Genomic DNA, 15,506 nt, shown 5'->3' on the forward strand with positions numbered 1-15,506 from the left:
ATGATAACTTTGCGTCTCCACCATTCTCTGCCTTAGGTTTGGGAATGAATAATACGGCCGATAATGACGGTGCCTTTGTCCCTTCGCTCACCCTGGATCGCAGGCTAGAGATTCCAGATCAAAAGAAACACTATCTCGACTCCCTTCTCCGCTTGCTAGACGCTCTGATCTTTCTCCACCTGGGTGTCCTCTATATCTGCGACAATCTTACATTCCTTCTGGTCCTGCGCGCACTGAATCAAGTGGTCCACGTCCAGCATCGGCCCGCCGCGATCACACCCGTTCTTGTCGTCAACCTCATTTGTGTTGTGACACATCTTCTACAGAGCAGGTCGGGGACCAAACGGCTCCATGGAGGCATTATCGTCGACTTCGTTGGCGAGATTCCAAGATCAAGAACATCTGTGATAATATTGGATCTGATATTTCTTTCACTGCAAATGGTCATGCTCGTGGCCGGTCATGAGAGGCAGATTGCTTCAGGAGAGGCCCTCGCGCTCGAAGAGTCACAGCCACAGGACCTGGAGTCTGAAGAAGCCGGGCAGTTGAGGTCACGTGCTCAAGAGCCGACGGACGTGACTGAGGAGGGGATCGAGCTGCAAAGTCTTTTGCCCGAAGGATCGAGGGTAGACGGCGCAGCGCATCCAAAACAAGCTGAAGGGACACAAGATGACGACGTGATATTACTGGATTTGAAGAAGGGCATCAAGGCCTTACTCCGAAGACCAATACCGGCGGCTTCGCCGACCGCAATTGAAAATGCTCAAGCTCGTGCAAGCGTTGCGGCATTCTTGAGAATCGCTGCCGCAAGAGCAAGGGCGGGCTGACGAAATGGCGCCGGGGGAGCAGGAGATGAGCTTTGTCTGGTGCGATCCAAGCCGCCACTCACAGACGGTCGAGATCAATAATCGTTGAAGCGCATTTCGTTGCAGGCTGCGAAACGGGTCACCTACAGCTCCGTTGCTGGTCACTTCCACCCGCAAGGCACTGAAGGATGTGTGGAATGGTTGCGAGGATGACTGATACGAATTTCGGCGTGATCGAGCGATTTGACCAAGACAGGGCCGTGTCAAACCCACATCTGAATGACCATTTCCCATCTCTTGAGACTCCGGCACTACGTCGAAGCGAAAAGAGACGAAGACACACAGAACTGGTGACATCATCTCACCTCGAAAGGCTTGTACCTGCGTACCGACGGAGGACTATTATTTGGATTACGTTGCTTTGCTTCCGAATCACGCACTCGAGACCTGACCTGGGTCTCACAGACGAGAGAAACCAGGCACCACACGGAGATTATATTCTCACAACATGACTATGGATTCGACGCAAAGACGAACAGGATCCTAAACGACAAGATTGTGACTCGATGTCTACCAGTCCTACCTCTTTTCGGGTATCATGTACTCTTTCCCCAGGGAATGGGTCAATAGCAGTACAGAAGGTGCAAAAGGGGTAGAATGATCTGTAGAACATATAATAGGAACGAAATAAAAGCTGGATATATCACTCTCACACTGCTTTCCGTGGCACAAATGCAAAATGCTATCGAAAGTATGTATGTATCCATCCTTCGACCTCAGCCTTGCGTCACATCCCGTCCAGTTGCTCCGCCATAGTTCAGCCTTGCGAGCTTTGCTTGCACCTCTCCAAAAAATGTGCTGCTCGGGAAACGCAGTCTTTCAATTCTCTCCTTCACTCCCTCCCCCCGTTTCTTTGACAGCGAGTCTCTTGTTATTTCCCTTGCGGTTGTCCGCAACATAGGTATTGAGCAAGGATGCGACATCTCCTTCGCGCAGTACCGCAGCTGCCTGCTGCGCGCATACCCATGCGGGCAGCGTCCAGTGGTGCTGCCGCGCTACAGAGCCCGCCCGCACAGAGACGACAGTACTCGAAATCTACCCCTCCGACGTCGTCCTGGCTGCCGGTTCCATTTGTGTGAGTTAGTTCTTTTCCTGCCTCTCCGAAACATTGTGCTAGCTCATCGTTCCCTTGTTTTCTCTCTCCCCCTCTCCGCAATAGTCTGGAAGAGGAATCACGCGCTGATACAGGAGTTTTTGTTGCAGCACCGAGACCATCGCCGGCCTGACGCACACGACGGACCTCTTCTCGCGGCTGCTCAAGGAGCGCATCGTGGCGGTGTACGGCGAAGTGGACGACCGCATGGCGGCGACGGTGACGGCGTCGCTGCTGTACCTCGAGGCGGAGTCGGACCGACCCATCTCCATGTACATCAACTCGCCCGGCGGGAGCGTGACGGCAGGGCTGTCGATCTACGACTGCATGAACTACATCGTGCCGGAGGTGTCGACGCTGGTACTGGGTCAGGCGGCGTCGATGGGCAGCCTGCTGCTGGCGGGCGGGGCGGCCGGCAAGCGCTACTGCCTGCCACACTCGAGCATCATGCTGCACCAGCCCAGCGGGGGGCACTACGGCACCGCCGCCGACATCGCCATCCACGCCAAGGAGATCCTGCGCATCCGGTCCCAGCTGAACCGCATCTACGAGCGCCACCTGACGGGCAGCAAGAAGATGACCGTCGACGAGATCGAGAAGATGATGGAGCGCGACTACTTCCTCAGCGCCGAGGAGGCTCTGGAACTGGGCGTCGTCGACGAGATCCTGGCCAGCAGGAAGAAGAAGCCCGAGGCGACGGCGGCGGAAGAAACGTGAGAATGATCTGGTTCCACAATGTGTTCTTCAGGGGGCGGAAAACATGAATCAATACTGAAAAGATCCCACCATCCCCTCCTTCCTTGGCTGGGTCCCGTCCGCGGAGAGCGGAGACGGGGTGTGGGCAGAAATCGAAGTTCTGTACAACACAACACAATGACAACTGTCCTTCAACCCGGGGTCTGCATAGGTGACCTTGTGATGTCCAGACGTCGCCTCTCAACCCTCAACAATGTGGTCAGGATGCGGACCACGAGACCCAAAAAGAAAACGCCGCTCAAAATCAGGGGCAGCGCAGGGAATCTCGAACAGTGGAATGAGTCTCCCCTCCTCGCAAGGGAAACGCCAGGATACGGTCGTTTCCAGGAGGTAGGTGAGCAAGATGACGCGGCACACGCTCACCAGGACTTGTCAGAGAAAATGGCAGCTGCTTGAAGAGGGCAATGTTCGTCCATCGATGAGAGAACTACGCAAGGTGGCTTGACTACAAGGCTATAAGGCTCCTCCTTCTCAAATTCATAAAACCTGAGGTCCTCTCACTCACTCTCAGAAACACATGTATATATATAATTACACCAGATAACGCAACTCGCGCTCCGAAACACTGATGTTGTTACTGTGGCCGGCTCTTTTCCCGCGGTGTGTAAACGGTTCGCAAATTCCCTTCCAGCCCGGTGGGTGCCCGAGGCTCTTTCTTCCTCGCGATCAAGATGAAAAACACCAAGCACAAGCTTGGTAGAGAAACCGGAAGACTGAAAATTCTTCCCCTCATGCACACAATCTTTTTCTGTCACAAATTCCTCTCAATATCGCTCAACTTTGGACAAAAAAAGGGCAGATAGAAATCGTCGCCTCATAAACTCATGGTATCGTAACGTCTCTAGTCGAGAAAATGCTGTATTGGTTTTGCCCAGTCTTTCAAAGTCAAGGTCACCAAGTGCCCCGACGAGCAGGGGTGGAACTCCGGTTAGGACTAGATATTCGCCTCCGTTTTCCTGGAAGCTTTTCGCTGTCAGTGTCGTTTTCGTCCTCGTCCTTGATGACATCGAGTTCTTCGATGACTTGTGCTTTGGTATCCTGCTCCAACGACTCGAGCATTCTGGTCCAGAAGAAGACGTCCTCGGTGTCTTGCATCATGTTTGCCATGCTTTGCTGTCGCTGGCAGATCTCGATCAGAACGGACTTGGACAGCTCGTTGTTGTTCTGCACATATTTCAGTGCCGTGTTGAAACTCCGGCGAGCGTCTGCAAAACGACCTTTGGCGTGTTGTTGTCGCCCAAGCCTGCGATAAGCTAGCCCTACCCGCCAGAGATCTATGCTTCCTGGAGTGTCTTTCAAGGTTGTCAGCCTGCGCTGTACCTGGGAGCAGATCTCTTCAGCTTCATCGTATTGGTCCTGAGCGACGAGTCTGTAAGCTTGCAGAAGCATGAAGTATACGGATAATCCCGGAGACACAGCGTCAACTTCGGAGATCTGGGGTAGCCATTCCGTCAAATCTGTTTCTGGATCATACCATAGCAGGTCCAGAGCCCGGTTAAGTCGAACCTCGTATAAGAGCTTGTTGCGCTTGTCAATTCGTGTCTCAAGACCATCGTACATGGAACGGGCCGCACGTTTGTAAAGGTCTTGTAGCTGGTCGACTTCGAGTTCGCCAAAGACGCTGAAGAGAGCATGGCGCGAATCCTTGGGATCAAGGAACGTATGCGCCCACCGTTTGACGCTCCTTAAAAGCAGTGCAGCCAGCTGGCGGTGGCCGCTGACGGCCACCCGACCCACTTCAAAAAGCAAGGCCATGGGGATCTCGTAATACCAGGACTTGAACAGTTCGGGATTTTGGAACCCTGCAAAGGCCTTTCCCCACTGTGCCCAGGCAAGGTCCTGCTTTCCATTGTCGAAAAGGTTGATCCCTGCGGTGAGACTCGAGGAGAGAAGACGTGATGCCTGGCGGCCGCGGTTGTGCTGCGTAGAAGACATAGTATCCCAATCACCGTGAACAAAGGCATCGTGAGTCCACCCACGCAGGTTGAAGAGGAACTGCTCGGCGACACTAGCAATACGAAACCCTTCCGGCGATGGAACGACGATGGTCGGAAGTGGTTCTGCGGGCTTTGTGTACGGGACAAGCGCCTCCGAAACTGGAGATGGTGGCGGAGACGAGGCGGCTGGTGAGAACTCTGAAGCCAAGGGGGAAGCTTGCGGCTGAGATAACTTGCGACTTCGTTTCCGCTTCAAAGCGCGTTCCGCTTTCCTCTTCAAAGATTCCAGGTCAGAATCTCTGCTGGCTGTGGGAACCTCGCCTTCCATGATCTGCTTGGCCTCGTTCTCTTTGAGGTATTTCCGCAGAGACCAAGCTTTGATTTTGTTCTTATACATTTTCTCACTGGGAAAGACATTCAGCATCAAGAACGACTTTGCCTAGAATCAGAGCTCACCTTGCCCACAGTCCATGCTGATCCCTCATGATCTTCATCACCTCCGGCAAGGGACGATTGTCAGTTATGTAGAGATGAGTGAAGATAGGCCGAAACCTCTCCCAGTCAGCTCCAGAGGGAGCACGTCTCTGATCTCTGCTGGGAGATGCCATCGAGTCAATGATTGCTAGCCGTGCACAATTGCGGAGTCATAGAGTTGATGGGGGAGGCAAAAAGGTCGAGAAGGGCGGATCGAGCACTAAATCAGACAGAAGGGACCATGGGAGGCTCGGCAGGCTTAGTTTTCAACGCAAGGCTATATCGCATAAAGAAAGACGTTGAAGACCAAAGGGCCCTTGACAGCGCTGAACTTAACGGGAAAGTAGCACGAGGCAGAGGAGGCAAGCTTGTATGTTGAAGGAGGGGTTGGAGATGGGAAGAAATGAGGTTCGAGATGCGGCTGACCAAAGTTCCCCTTCCTGGAGTTCCTAGTCTGCCAAGCCCTGTCTAGCCGAAGCGGTACTAGCCTCTTGCCGTTGAGACGGTCCGGTGCATCTAACGGCGAGCGGACACAGGCACGTGACACGCTGCCACTGCCGAGGGGAAAAAGCAGCGGCGGGTGACGGCGTCTGACAAGCCATCAATTTTGTTTTCCGCCCCTCACAGCATCAAACCGGTGAGACGCTGCTGGTTGCTTTGTCTCTTGTTTGCCGGTCTCACGCTGTTACAATCTTTCCAATCCTGAAACCTCCCAGACAGACTCGTTCAACCCGACAAGAAAGAAAATAACTTGGCCGATCGGGGCACCTCGAGCTCTTCTTGTACGTCGGGGAATTTGGCGACGGGCAGGGTCAGACAGGCAGCCACCTGATCTTGGGGGGAGTTGACCAAAAGACCTGCAAGGAACTTCGGCGCGTCCTAGCCACCCAGCCAGTCACAACCCAGCGTTTCCTGAGCCTGGCCCTGTCCGCTCTTCATGGGAAAGTGATGGCCCTCATGGCCCCTTTGCCCCCGTGCAACCGCGTGGAGTAGTCATCCCTCCCGTTTCGTGGCTTAGCACGGCCGATTTCCATCACCTGTACATGTCGCACTGTTGGGATTCATCGTCTCTCACCTCCCCGTCGCATAATAAAGCACCTCGCATTACACTGTGGAAGCCACCTGCATCCGAATCCTCTTCTAACCCACCGGTTACGTCTCTCTCCTTTTTAGATTGGTCCGATGAACGGCCATGGTGCAAGTTTCCGACGGTGTCGACCATACCCTCATATCCAACCTTGCTGCTCGTCTCCATCGCCTGGTGGACGACGTAGAGCGAGTCTACACCAGCGGATCTCGAAATGTGCGCACTGTCTTGCGGCGACAGCATATCAACACCGTCCATCCAACTTCGGCTCGGCCGCTGTGTCGACTTATTGGCGAGGACCAACTGATGAGAGCCCTCCGCCTGTTGTCATTGAAACTAGCTCTGTTCACCCTGGCCCGGATTTACGATGAATGTCACGTTGCTCTGTGTCGGGCGATGGCGGCGGCCCGGAAAGGTGATATCCTTTACGAGGGCTTCACCCGAAATCCATGCGTTGATCTCCGACCACTGGCCGGTGAAATTGGTCTGCATGAGGAGATTGTGGAAGACCAAATAACGCTCGAGACCACTTTTGACGATGTGGCGCCGTTACGGGCGGTGTGGACGCCTGTCGTGCCGATGTCCTTTGACAACCTGTCACAACTGCATTCTCTTTCAGATCTTCTACCTGGCGAGCGGTGGAAAAGCCAGGAATATGCTGGAATTGGTGGAGGTGGCGGGTCGGACATTATCAGTGCAAGTCTGCTGGGTCACTTATTACGACGACATAAAAAGCAGATGGATCTCCTGATCTCGACGCGAACCTGGGCGACAGGATCCCAGGGCAAAAAGGGATCCAAATTGGGGATCAAGCGTGAGGTGTACAATCACGGAGGAGCAGTGGAAGCGCATGGGCGACCTGTGGCGGGAACTTTTCGCGTAAAAAACGACACTACCGCCGAGGGGCGCGATCTCGAAGCAATTCCCCTCCCATATCATTCCCAAATATTTATGGTGCTGGACCAGGGCGAGTCTAGTTCCCAGATCTCCGAGGACGACAAGGCCGACCTCACAGATCAACTTCATGCCGTGCTGGATCAGGCCAAGCGTCCCATAGAGACTGTTCTCATAGTAGACACAGGCGGGGACGTTTTCGGGGCTGATTCGAACGGCGCGGCAACGCCGGACCAAGACTATCGGGTTCAGAAAGCAATCACCCCTCTGTCCCCCGAGTACAATCTCGTGACGGCGGTGGTGGCGCCCGGTGTCGACGCTCCAAATGATGCGCCGCAAAAGGCCTCGAAAGCCGGCGGCATGGTGTATAAGCCCACGAAAGATGAGAAGCTGATGCTTCTTGATCTGCTCGCGACTAAATATAGAATGGACGGTTCAGACCCCAGCAGATTCGGGAAGACAACACTCGCGTTGCAGGCCCGACTACGGGGATTGGTCGGGTGGACTTCCTTGGATCTGCCGCCCTATGTCATTGACACATGGGAGAATCCCTGGAATAGCTTCGTGTACATTCGGGAGTGCATGAGCGATATCATTTTGATGCCCACGCCAGAGTTGCTGCCGTTGATTGAGCCGGCAAAGAAAAAGGGGAGCTTATGACGATGGCTGGGGGAAAAGCGCTGGACCTTGAAGTATGCAGTCATCAGCTTCGCTGTGTCCGTAATGGATCCCAATGTCGTAGGAGCTGATAGAGCGACAGTACTCGGTATGTACGTACTCTCTTTGCACTCCTGCCACGCAAGGCTGTGGGATCCTCAAACTCTTGGCAAGGTTACATTGTAATCTTCAAAACCTTGCAACATCTTCCAGCTTCCATCTTCCATCGGCCACACTCTGTAAAATAATTGAGCCAATATACCGTTGCCCCTGTGTCGTTTCTTGAACTGTACCCGAATAGCCCTTAGCAACGCCGCCAGGACCACCATCATGTCGAACAGTGCTCTAGCACCCTTATCGGACCATGAATTGACCAAGCTGGGCAATTTGGCAATTGAGGCAAAGACCATGGCATACTGTAAGTGAACTACAGATCCGGAGGGGATGGTAGCAGCACGGCGTTTCTGCAAGCTGAGGAGTAATTGCTCTTGCCCAAAGAATAGAAGAAGACCAGGCGGGTCTGTCTGCCGCCATTATCCTCTCTTAAGATTGTCCAAGACCCTCATGTATTGACTCGAACACCAACCTCTACCTTTCTCTCTCTATAGGCCCATACTCCAACTTCCGCGTCGGCGCCTCGGTCCTCCTCTCGGACGGGACATTCCACACGGGCGCCAACGTCGAAGTGGCCGCGACGCCCGTGGGCATCTGCGCCGAGCGTTGCGCCATCGCCCCGATCGTGGCCTCGATGCCCCGTCCCGCGATGCCCGTCATCCGCGCCATCGGCGTAGCGACGGATATTTTCCCGCCGGCCTCGCCCTGCGGCATGTGTCGACAGTTCATCAACGAGTTCGCCACCTCGCGGGATTTGCCCATCTATATGTACGGCAAGGACGGGCTGGAGGGGGAGGTCGTGCGGAGGACGATTGGCGAGCTGTTGCCCATGAGCTTCGGGCCGAATGATATGGAGAGGAATCCGGGGAAGAAGGAAGGGATCGGGCTAGGGAAGACGGTGGAAGGATAGGTGGAGGTAGGAGGAAGTTCTTGGATTCGATGGTCTATATGACAGAAACGAATACGTCTCAACTTTTGGAAGAAGTATGTCATGGTCCAAGGGCAGCGTCCGTGAAGATTCCGAGCCCATCATCTCAGTCGTGATGACACCTCCCACCATTCCACGCTCATGACCGTGATCACCGAAGTCATAGACAAGTTCCCGTCCTCGACGGTGTACACATTGACCAGCGCATTGACGAGACCAAGAATGGCGCTGAGCAGAGTTGAACATGTCCTATTATCGTGAGGTTGGTATTATAAATGACACGTCGTTGGAAGCCCAGCCTTCCACCCCTAAGCGATACCAATATCAGGTCGTACCAAGGTTAGGCCACATGAAGAACACAAAGAATACCTACAGAACATACCTACAGAACCTATCTGTACTGACCCGTACCTGTTTCTTCCCGTTCACTCACTCTGCGTATTCCCTAGGCTAATGTGTTCTTCTCACACCCGTCCTCCCCTTTTTATTAGCCACTCGCTGCCTCGCACATCCTCGGCCAACCTCCTCATCATCTGCACTCGCGACACCAGCTTTCAGCTACTTTGGTCTCCATGCGGGCCAAACACTGTCGTTGGCCTGACGGCCGGTGGCGGCCATACTGTCCAAGCTTCGTCCATAAAGTCGACGATGGCGAGCACCCGGACGCCGACAGAAGCCGGATTTTGGGGGATGATGTGACTGTCCACCAAGGGCAGCCAGGCGTTCCCAGATCCGTTGAACTGAATCAAGGTCCCAGTGCCGACGACGTCCTGGGCAGAGTTGTCGACGGCGATGAGAGTCTTGTTCATGGTTGTCAATGGTGTTTTGCGCAAACAATCCAAAGCTCCGTCGTCCAGACTACAGTTGAGCGATCCAATATACTGGCCGTTCAGGGCTTTTGTGTGGTTCACGGGCACAATACCGCGACCGCGTCCAGACTGGAAAGCGGCGCTCTTCATGAGTGAGGGCGCCTGGGCGAGAGGCACGGTGGCATAACTGTCCCAGGCACCTGCAGAATTGCCAAGCAACAAGACCGTGTTAGAGTCACCACCGAAGGAGCTGAGCTCGTTTCGGACCCATTGCAATGCCAAAAAGTGGCCTTGTATCCCGTAGTTGCCAGAGATCCCAGCGGCTGGATACGCAACTAAGCCCAGGGGGTCGACACGGTAGTTCACCGAGACCACAATGCTGTCCAGCGCCGAGTTACAGCCTTCATAATGAGGATCAGTCACGGCTCTGCGTTCGTTCCCTCCACCATAGAGCCAGACTTTGACGGGCAGGTTGGATTCGATGGTAGGCGGTCAAAGGGAGCCAGACATCGACAGAGAGGCTGTGACTGAAGAATCGGGAAGGAAGCGGCTTCAGTGAGATCTTCACACATACCAGTCTTCGGATTGCTTTTCATCCTCAACGTAAGCGAGGCCAAATTGCGGATAACGAGGTGGCTGAACTGAGCCGTCTAACACGCCGTCATATGTCTTGTTGTACGACTCAGGGGCAGCAAAAGGGGCAGATAGTAACTTGCGCGGTATACCAAGGAAGTATTTGCGCTGGAGGTAGCACCCCGCCCCCCCTTGTAGGGTGCCGTTGGTGGTAGCGATCGCCGTCGTGCAGACATTGCCCATTACAGCAAGCAGAATCCCCAGGATAGCTATTTTGAAGTGGCGAGCCGTTGCGAGGGATGGCATCGTTTTCGAGAAAATTTCCCAGTGGCTTGCAGCAAATGGGTCAGAAAAATCGGCAGCAAGAAGAGGAGAACGTCAGGGATGCTGCCGGTTCCCAAGAATCATCTGAGAAGATGACACCAAGACGCAGGAAAATAGATGTTTGATATAGGACGCGTTGTACAGTTGAACGTGTCATGGAGATAAACACATCTCGCAATGCCGACAACAGGATGAAACTCGAGTAAGGAGGTGCCCACCATACAAGGATTAGCCTGGGTGCCTTTCTGGGTGTAATTGGAATTTGGTGACAGTGGGTTCCTGGTGACGTTGTGTTCTCAGTTGTCCAAACGTACTCGCTTCTTGAGGCCACTGACAATTTCGACCAACGGAATTTGCAAATTCCCACCATAAATGGTTAGCCTGAAAGCTGTCCTGGTCGCAGGATTGCGGTTCTAAGAAGGATATAATATGCCTGGAGAGCAACAATGGAGTCCAATTACCCTTCTCTCGAGCTACAATCAACAAGTTTCTTTGAACAATCTTACCGTATCTGTTCTTCTCCTGCGATTCCTGTCACGCTACAATGGGCGTGATGACGTACCGGGATGGACGGGAGATGAGGGTGCCTTTTTCGAATGTTTCACGATTCAACCACACCACGATAAGCTCACCGGACAATGTACTCCTGCACTAGAGTGTCTGTAGAGGTAGGCGAGCCGATCATCAATGAACCCATGAGTGTGGTTGATGAAATGTGCATTGATGAATTCCTGGAGTGGACATTATCAAGAACGGAGTTTGTGGGAAGTCGGATATTCCTTATCTTCCACTCGAGGTATAGATGGCCTTTCTGATGACATGGAACTGTTTGTCAACGTCTGCAGTCGCTTCATGACCAGCGAGACTAAGGACGGAATATCATCTGTTGACGTTAATTAGTTCGGCAACAAGATATTGTTGGGTTACCTAGTCTTGGCAGTGCCTGTCACGTGCATCCCGCTCAAATGCCCTACAACTTGTCCTTGCAGCCTTACTCGGTTTTCTCTCTTCAATCGATCCAATTGAGTCTAACAGGATGATTAAGCAAAGGGACGGCATCACCCTGAAGCAGCTGGTGCTCGACAGCTCAGCCAAAGGCCCAGTCGAAGCTCAAAAGGAAGATCAAACCGTAAGTCGCAACTAAGAAGTGTCGAATACGGGAAGAGTGGTAGCGGTCGTTTCGACTCATGGCTGGGAATGCAACATTTATCTCGTGCTGTCTCTGATCGTTCATCGTCATGCCCATCATTCAGAAGACATCCTCCGGATCGACCCTGAAACTCTCCCCGTTCTCCCTGACGTGGATGCGGTCCTTGTCCCGATCAAGGGGCTTCCTCATATCCAAGGCATCCTCTCCCTCCTTCGAAACCCCAGTGGGATCATCCGAGTAGTACTTAACCACTATGCGGTAGGTCGAGTAGCCCATGCTTTGATACATTTTGATGGCATTCTTGTTGCTTGCCCGAACGAAGAGATCCACGAACCAGGCATTCTGTTGATTGCAAGCCTTCTCAAGCGACTCGCTCAGAAGTTTCCCATATCCCAGCCGGCGATATTGTGGTGCTATTGACAGGGCCGTGATGTGGCCATGCCATGGTAAGTAATGTGGCGTTCCTCTACCCAAAAAAGATCGTCGTTAGAGACACCTGGCCGGACTCGGAAGAGAAGCAGACCACTTACTGTAGATTGGCCGGCGATGTCTCAACTTTACCAATAATATAGCCGACAATTTGGCCGTGCTCTTCAATACATTGGAACAACGAAGGCCATCTCATCAGATATGTCAGGTAGAAGTTTAGGTCATAGTTTTCCGTGTACGGATCGAGGTTGCACAAGTTGAGATGGAACAGGTCGGAGGGCTGGACTCGGCGAATGGTCGGCATGGTAACTCATGCCTCTGTGACAAAGGAGCATCGAGGTTCACAAAAGACGAGAAATCAATTTCTCGAGGACCTTGGGTGACGATTGTGGGGAGGAATCTGTGACTCGGACGAAACGCGCCGTCCCGCGAGTCACTGGGTTCGCGGGCCAAAATAATCACGATCAGCTTTCATTACAGCTTCTAACTGACAGACAGAGCATTCAGAGAGACATGCCTCCGCCTTCATGATAAGAGCCTACCCTGCTTAGATGAGCATAAAATACCATCAGTCACCCATTTTTCGTCTCACCGACCCCCCTGCATACGGACACGTAGAATGACCGCTCTTTCTCCACCGACCTCCCCGACAACGCCCTCGCGCAAGCGCAGGTCACTGCGGCTGTCCAACGTCGAGATACAATCCCAAGACGCCACGTCCCCAAGTCCGTATACCAGTGGGACCACCAATGGCACCACGTACTCGAGGAGATCATCGCGGACCTCGCAAACCTCTTACCAGCCTCGGTCTCCGGTGACACCGCGTCCCATGTCCTCCAAGTCGTCTAGACCTCCCTCGTTCTCCCAACAGCGCCGGCCGAGTCGGACCAGTATCAACAGCAACAGAAGTATCGAACAGTACGGTGACGGTAACGGGTTGGGAAACTTGGCCGACGAGCTCGAGCAGGCGTGGGACGACGACGAGGACGGAGAAGGACACTCGAACTTCCTCGATGGTCTAAGAGAAGGCGAGGTAGATCAAGACTCTTCGATGGTGCGCGACATGCGAAGCCCCTACGAGATCAACGACATGCACGACTTTGGATTTGGGATGGTCGTGCAGAGCCCGCACGGTCAACATGACGGGCAATCTCCCACTCTACACGTCCCGCAGCCTCGCAGGAATTCGCAACCTCCGGAGAACAAAAGGTCGGGCCATCAGAGACAAGAATCTGCCTACGACGGCTCAGACTACGGGCCGGATTCAGAGGCGGAAGAAGAGGATGCTTTCCCACCAATCCTACGCAAACGCATCCGCGACATCGAAAACCTCACTCGCATGTGCGTCAACCCCGAGGACGCCGTCAGCGAAGGCGGTGGTACTGTCCGCCGAGTCATTCATGGGTTAAAGGATCTTGGTCCGCAGGCAAACATTGAGTACGGGGTTACTCGGTTGATCACGGCGTATACATCGATGGCGTCTCATCGCACACACAAGACGCGAGATTTGTTCACTCAGTCGCACTCCTTGATGTATGGAGGAACTCTGTGGCAGGTACCGCCGGAGATGATTGACATGCTCCTGGACGATATCGCGAACTTGTCCTCGACCCTCCCTTTCCTCCGTCCGCAAAACCCACTGCTTTCCCTCCAGATCTTAGCGTCACAGACCGAGGAACTCAACCACACTCTTCGCTCCCTGACCGATCTGCTTCAAGAATCCCGCCTCGCTGCCAGTGCCGCAACAAGAAAGCTCAAGTCGGTCCGCGACATGGTAGAGGACATGTCGCTGGAGGAAGAGCTGGTGGAGAACAGCATCCTATTGATACAGGCCGGGGATTGGGATCGGAGATGTCGGGAGAGGCAGGCAGCACGGACAGTCAGGAAGTGTGCGAGGGGTTTGCCGACCGATGGGGTGTGCAATGTGATGTGGATTTAATGTCGCTTGCTGAGGGCAGGAAGCGGTCTGCCCCAGTGTTGGTATCTGGATAATGCAAAACGAATTGGAAGACTTGGTTCTTGAAGCGTGGAGTCCGGGTGGGTTTTGGCAGGGGAATTGCGAGGGCATCACGGGACTACAGGGCTAGAGAAGGTTGATTGAGGACCCTGGTTAGAACGATACATTGGGATGGAGACTGATCCGTATGGTTTAATGAGCGAGCACCGGTGTCGGAATAATGAGAGACGGGAGATGGGCCACGAAAACAATCTACAGAGTCGACAATCGAGCCAAAATCCAGAGAGCGTTTGGGTATGAGCCCCAGAGGTGTTTTGTTCGTCTACAACATCAGTCATCGGTTGTTGGGCGGCCACCCTATCGCTATCGAGCAAGTAGATACAGCGCCTGTTCTCTAATCAGCAATTTGACCTCATACAGTACTAGTTCTCGACCTGGGCTGTTGCCATGATGTTGTGGTGATCTTTTCCTCTTCTTCCAGCTCTTCAGAGCTGAACCCTTTCACCCGCAACTCTACGACTATTATTAGGTGAGACTCCTTCAGCGCAAGTCCGCATTGTCACTGTTATTGTTGTTGTTTGTGCCGTGGTTTCCGAGATACACAAACAGCTTCTAGGTACTAGGTATGTACTATGTACAAGTCGATGCCCAATCCAGGACTTCATCGGTGGCGTGATCTAGTCCAGCCCACTCGACGCCCATCCAGATCGTTTCCTTTGTGGAGCTTTGGCTCTCGCTAAAACCAGAATAGAAACCTGAATCGCAAACAGAAAGAGAGGGAGAGGAAAGCTTGGCTGTCTGGCCGTTTACCCCCGTGGACCTGCAATTTGCGCATCCTCGACGTAGGTACTCCTACAGGATGCCACCAGTTCACCACGTTCTCGGTCGCAGGGGACAACGCTTCATCACAGAGACAAAGACGCCTTGCAATGGGAGAGCCAAAAAAGAGAATTCATTCGTTATTGTTGTCCCAAAGTCAAGTCAAAGACAGCCACGATAGCTACGACAGCTGCCAGGCCCGAGCACAAGCACCAGGGCAGTTGGGTGCTTGTCTCGCTTAACCAAATTAACCGCGCGACGATCAGATGTCCACCTCTACGAATGAGACGCCGTCATGAGATTCCCATGGAGAAAGCTTTGCATCCACATCCGCCTTGTCCAGCTGCCGGATATCCAAGCAAGCTCCCAGGCTGTCCCAGACTCAGCCACTCACGCCGCAACCTCCTCGTCGACTGACACCCACAACGTTTCGCGGGAGGTCACATCGTGGTTTTGGCACAGCCGACGAACAGCCTAGCTCCCCGTTCCGTGTCTCACCAGAAGCTGCCTGTGGGTGTGCTTCAAAAATTGCTCAGTAATATACTTTGATGCCAAATGTTGGTTTGCGGATGTGTCACTAATACTTGCGCAGTCCACCCAGCCTCGTGTTGCCCAAACCCCATCATGGCTCTGGGAAAA

General features: G+C 53.5%; 8 protein-coding genes across 8 annotated transcripts; 5 read left to right on the forward strand and 3 right to left on the reverse strand.

Moving 5' to 3' along the window:
* Positions 1-44: 44 nt before the first annotated feature.
* AYL99_02844 (hypothetical protein) lies at positions 45-827 on the forward strand (the record flags this gene model as incomplete). The annotated part of the gene is made up of 1 exon (XM_018834360.1): positions 45-827. The coding sequence occupies one exon, from the start codon at positions 45-47 to the stop codon at positions 825-827; it is 783 nt and encodes a 260-aa protein (XP_018696984.1).
* Positions 828-1,780: 953 nt separating this feature from the next.
* AYL99_02845 (ATP-dependent Clp endopeptidase, proteolytic subunit ClpP) lies at positions 1,781-2,676 on the forward strand (the record flags this gene model as incomplete). The annotated part of the gene is made up of 2 exons (XM_018834361.1): positions 1,781-1,941; positions 2,070-2,676. 2 exons carry the CDS (start codon positions 1,781-1,783, stop codon positions 2,674-2,676), a joined length of 768 nt encoding a protein of 255 aa, XP_018696985.1.
* A 930-nt stretch (positions 2,677-3,606) lies between these two features.
* AYL99_02846 (hypothetical protein) lies at positions 3,607-5,137 on the reverse strand (the record flags this gene model as incomplete). Its single annotated transcript, XM_018834362.1, has 2 exons — positions 3,607-5,056; positions 5,109-5,137. The coding sequence occupies 2 exons, from the start codon at positions 5,135-5,137 to the stop codon at positions 3,607-3,609; spliced, it is 1,479 nt and encodes a 492-aa protein (XP_018696986.1).
* A 1,181-nt stretch (positions 5,138-6,318) lies between these two features.
* Positions 6,319-7,767, forward strand: AYL99_02847 (hypothetical protein; the record flags this gene model as incomplete). The annotated part of the gene is made up of 1 exon (XM_018834363.1): positions 6,319-7,767. The coding sequence occupies one exon, from the start codon at positions 6,319-6,321 to the stop codon at positions 7,765-7,767; it is 1,449 nt and encodes a 482-aa protein (XP_018696987.1).
* Positions 7,768-8,094: 327 nt separating this feature from the next.
* AYL99_02848 (cytidine deaminase) lies at positions 8,095-8,788 on the forward strand (the record flags this gene model as incomplete). Its single annotated transcript, XM_018834364.1, has 2 exons — positions 8,095-8,182; positions 8,373-8,788. 2 exons carry the CDS (start codon positions 8,095-8,097, stop codon positions 8,786-8,788), a joined length of 504 nt encoding a protein of 167 aa, XP_018696988.1.
* A 572-nt stretch (positions 8,789-9,360) lies between these two features.
* On the reverse strand, positions 9,361-10,494 carry AYL99_02849 (hypothetical protein; the record flags this gene model as incomplete). Its single annotated transcript, XM_018834365.1, has 2 exons — positions 9,361-9,994; positions 10,190-10,494. The coding sequence occupies 2 exons, from the start codon at positions 10,492-10,494 to the stop codon at positions 9,361-9,363; spliced, it is 939 nt and encodes a 312-aa protein (XP_018696989.1).
* A 1,267-nt stretch (positions 10,495-11,761) lies between these two features.
* Positions 11,762-12,395, reverse strand: AYL99_02850 (hypothetical protein; the record flags this gene model as incomplete). Its single annotated transcript, XM_018834366.1, has 2 exons — positions 11,762-12,128; positions 12,193-12,395. 2 exons carry the CDS (start codon positions 12,393-12,395, stop codon positions 11,762-11,764), a joined length of 570 nt encoding a protein of 189 aa, XP_018696990.1.
* A 315-nt stretch (positions 12,396-12,710) lies between these two features.
* On the forward strand, positions 12,711-14,030 carry AYL99_02851 (hypothetical protein; the record flags this gene model as incomplete). The annotated part of the gene is made up of 1 exon (XM_018834367.1): positions 12,711-14,030. The coding sequence occupies one exon, from the start codon at positions 12,711-12,713 to the stop codon at positions 14,028-14,030; it is 1,320 nt and encodes a 439-aa protein (XP_018696991.1).
* Positions 14,031-15,506: the final 1,476 nt, after the last annotated feature.

Source organism: Fonsecaea erecta (assembly GCF_001651985.1).
Source record: "Fonsecaea erecta strain CBS 125763 chromosome Unknown Scaff2, whole genome shotgun sequence".
Lineage (NCBI taxonomy): Eukaryota > Fungi > Ascomycota > Eurotiomycetes > Chaetothyriales > Herpotrichiellaceae > Fonsecaea > Fonsecaea erecta.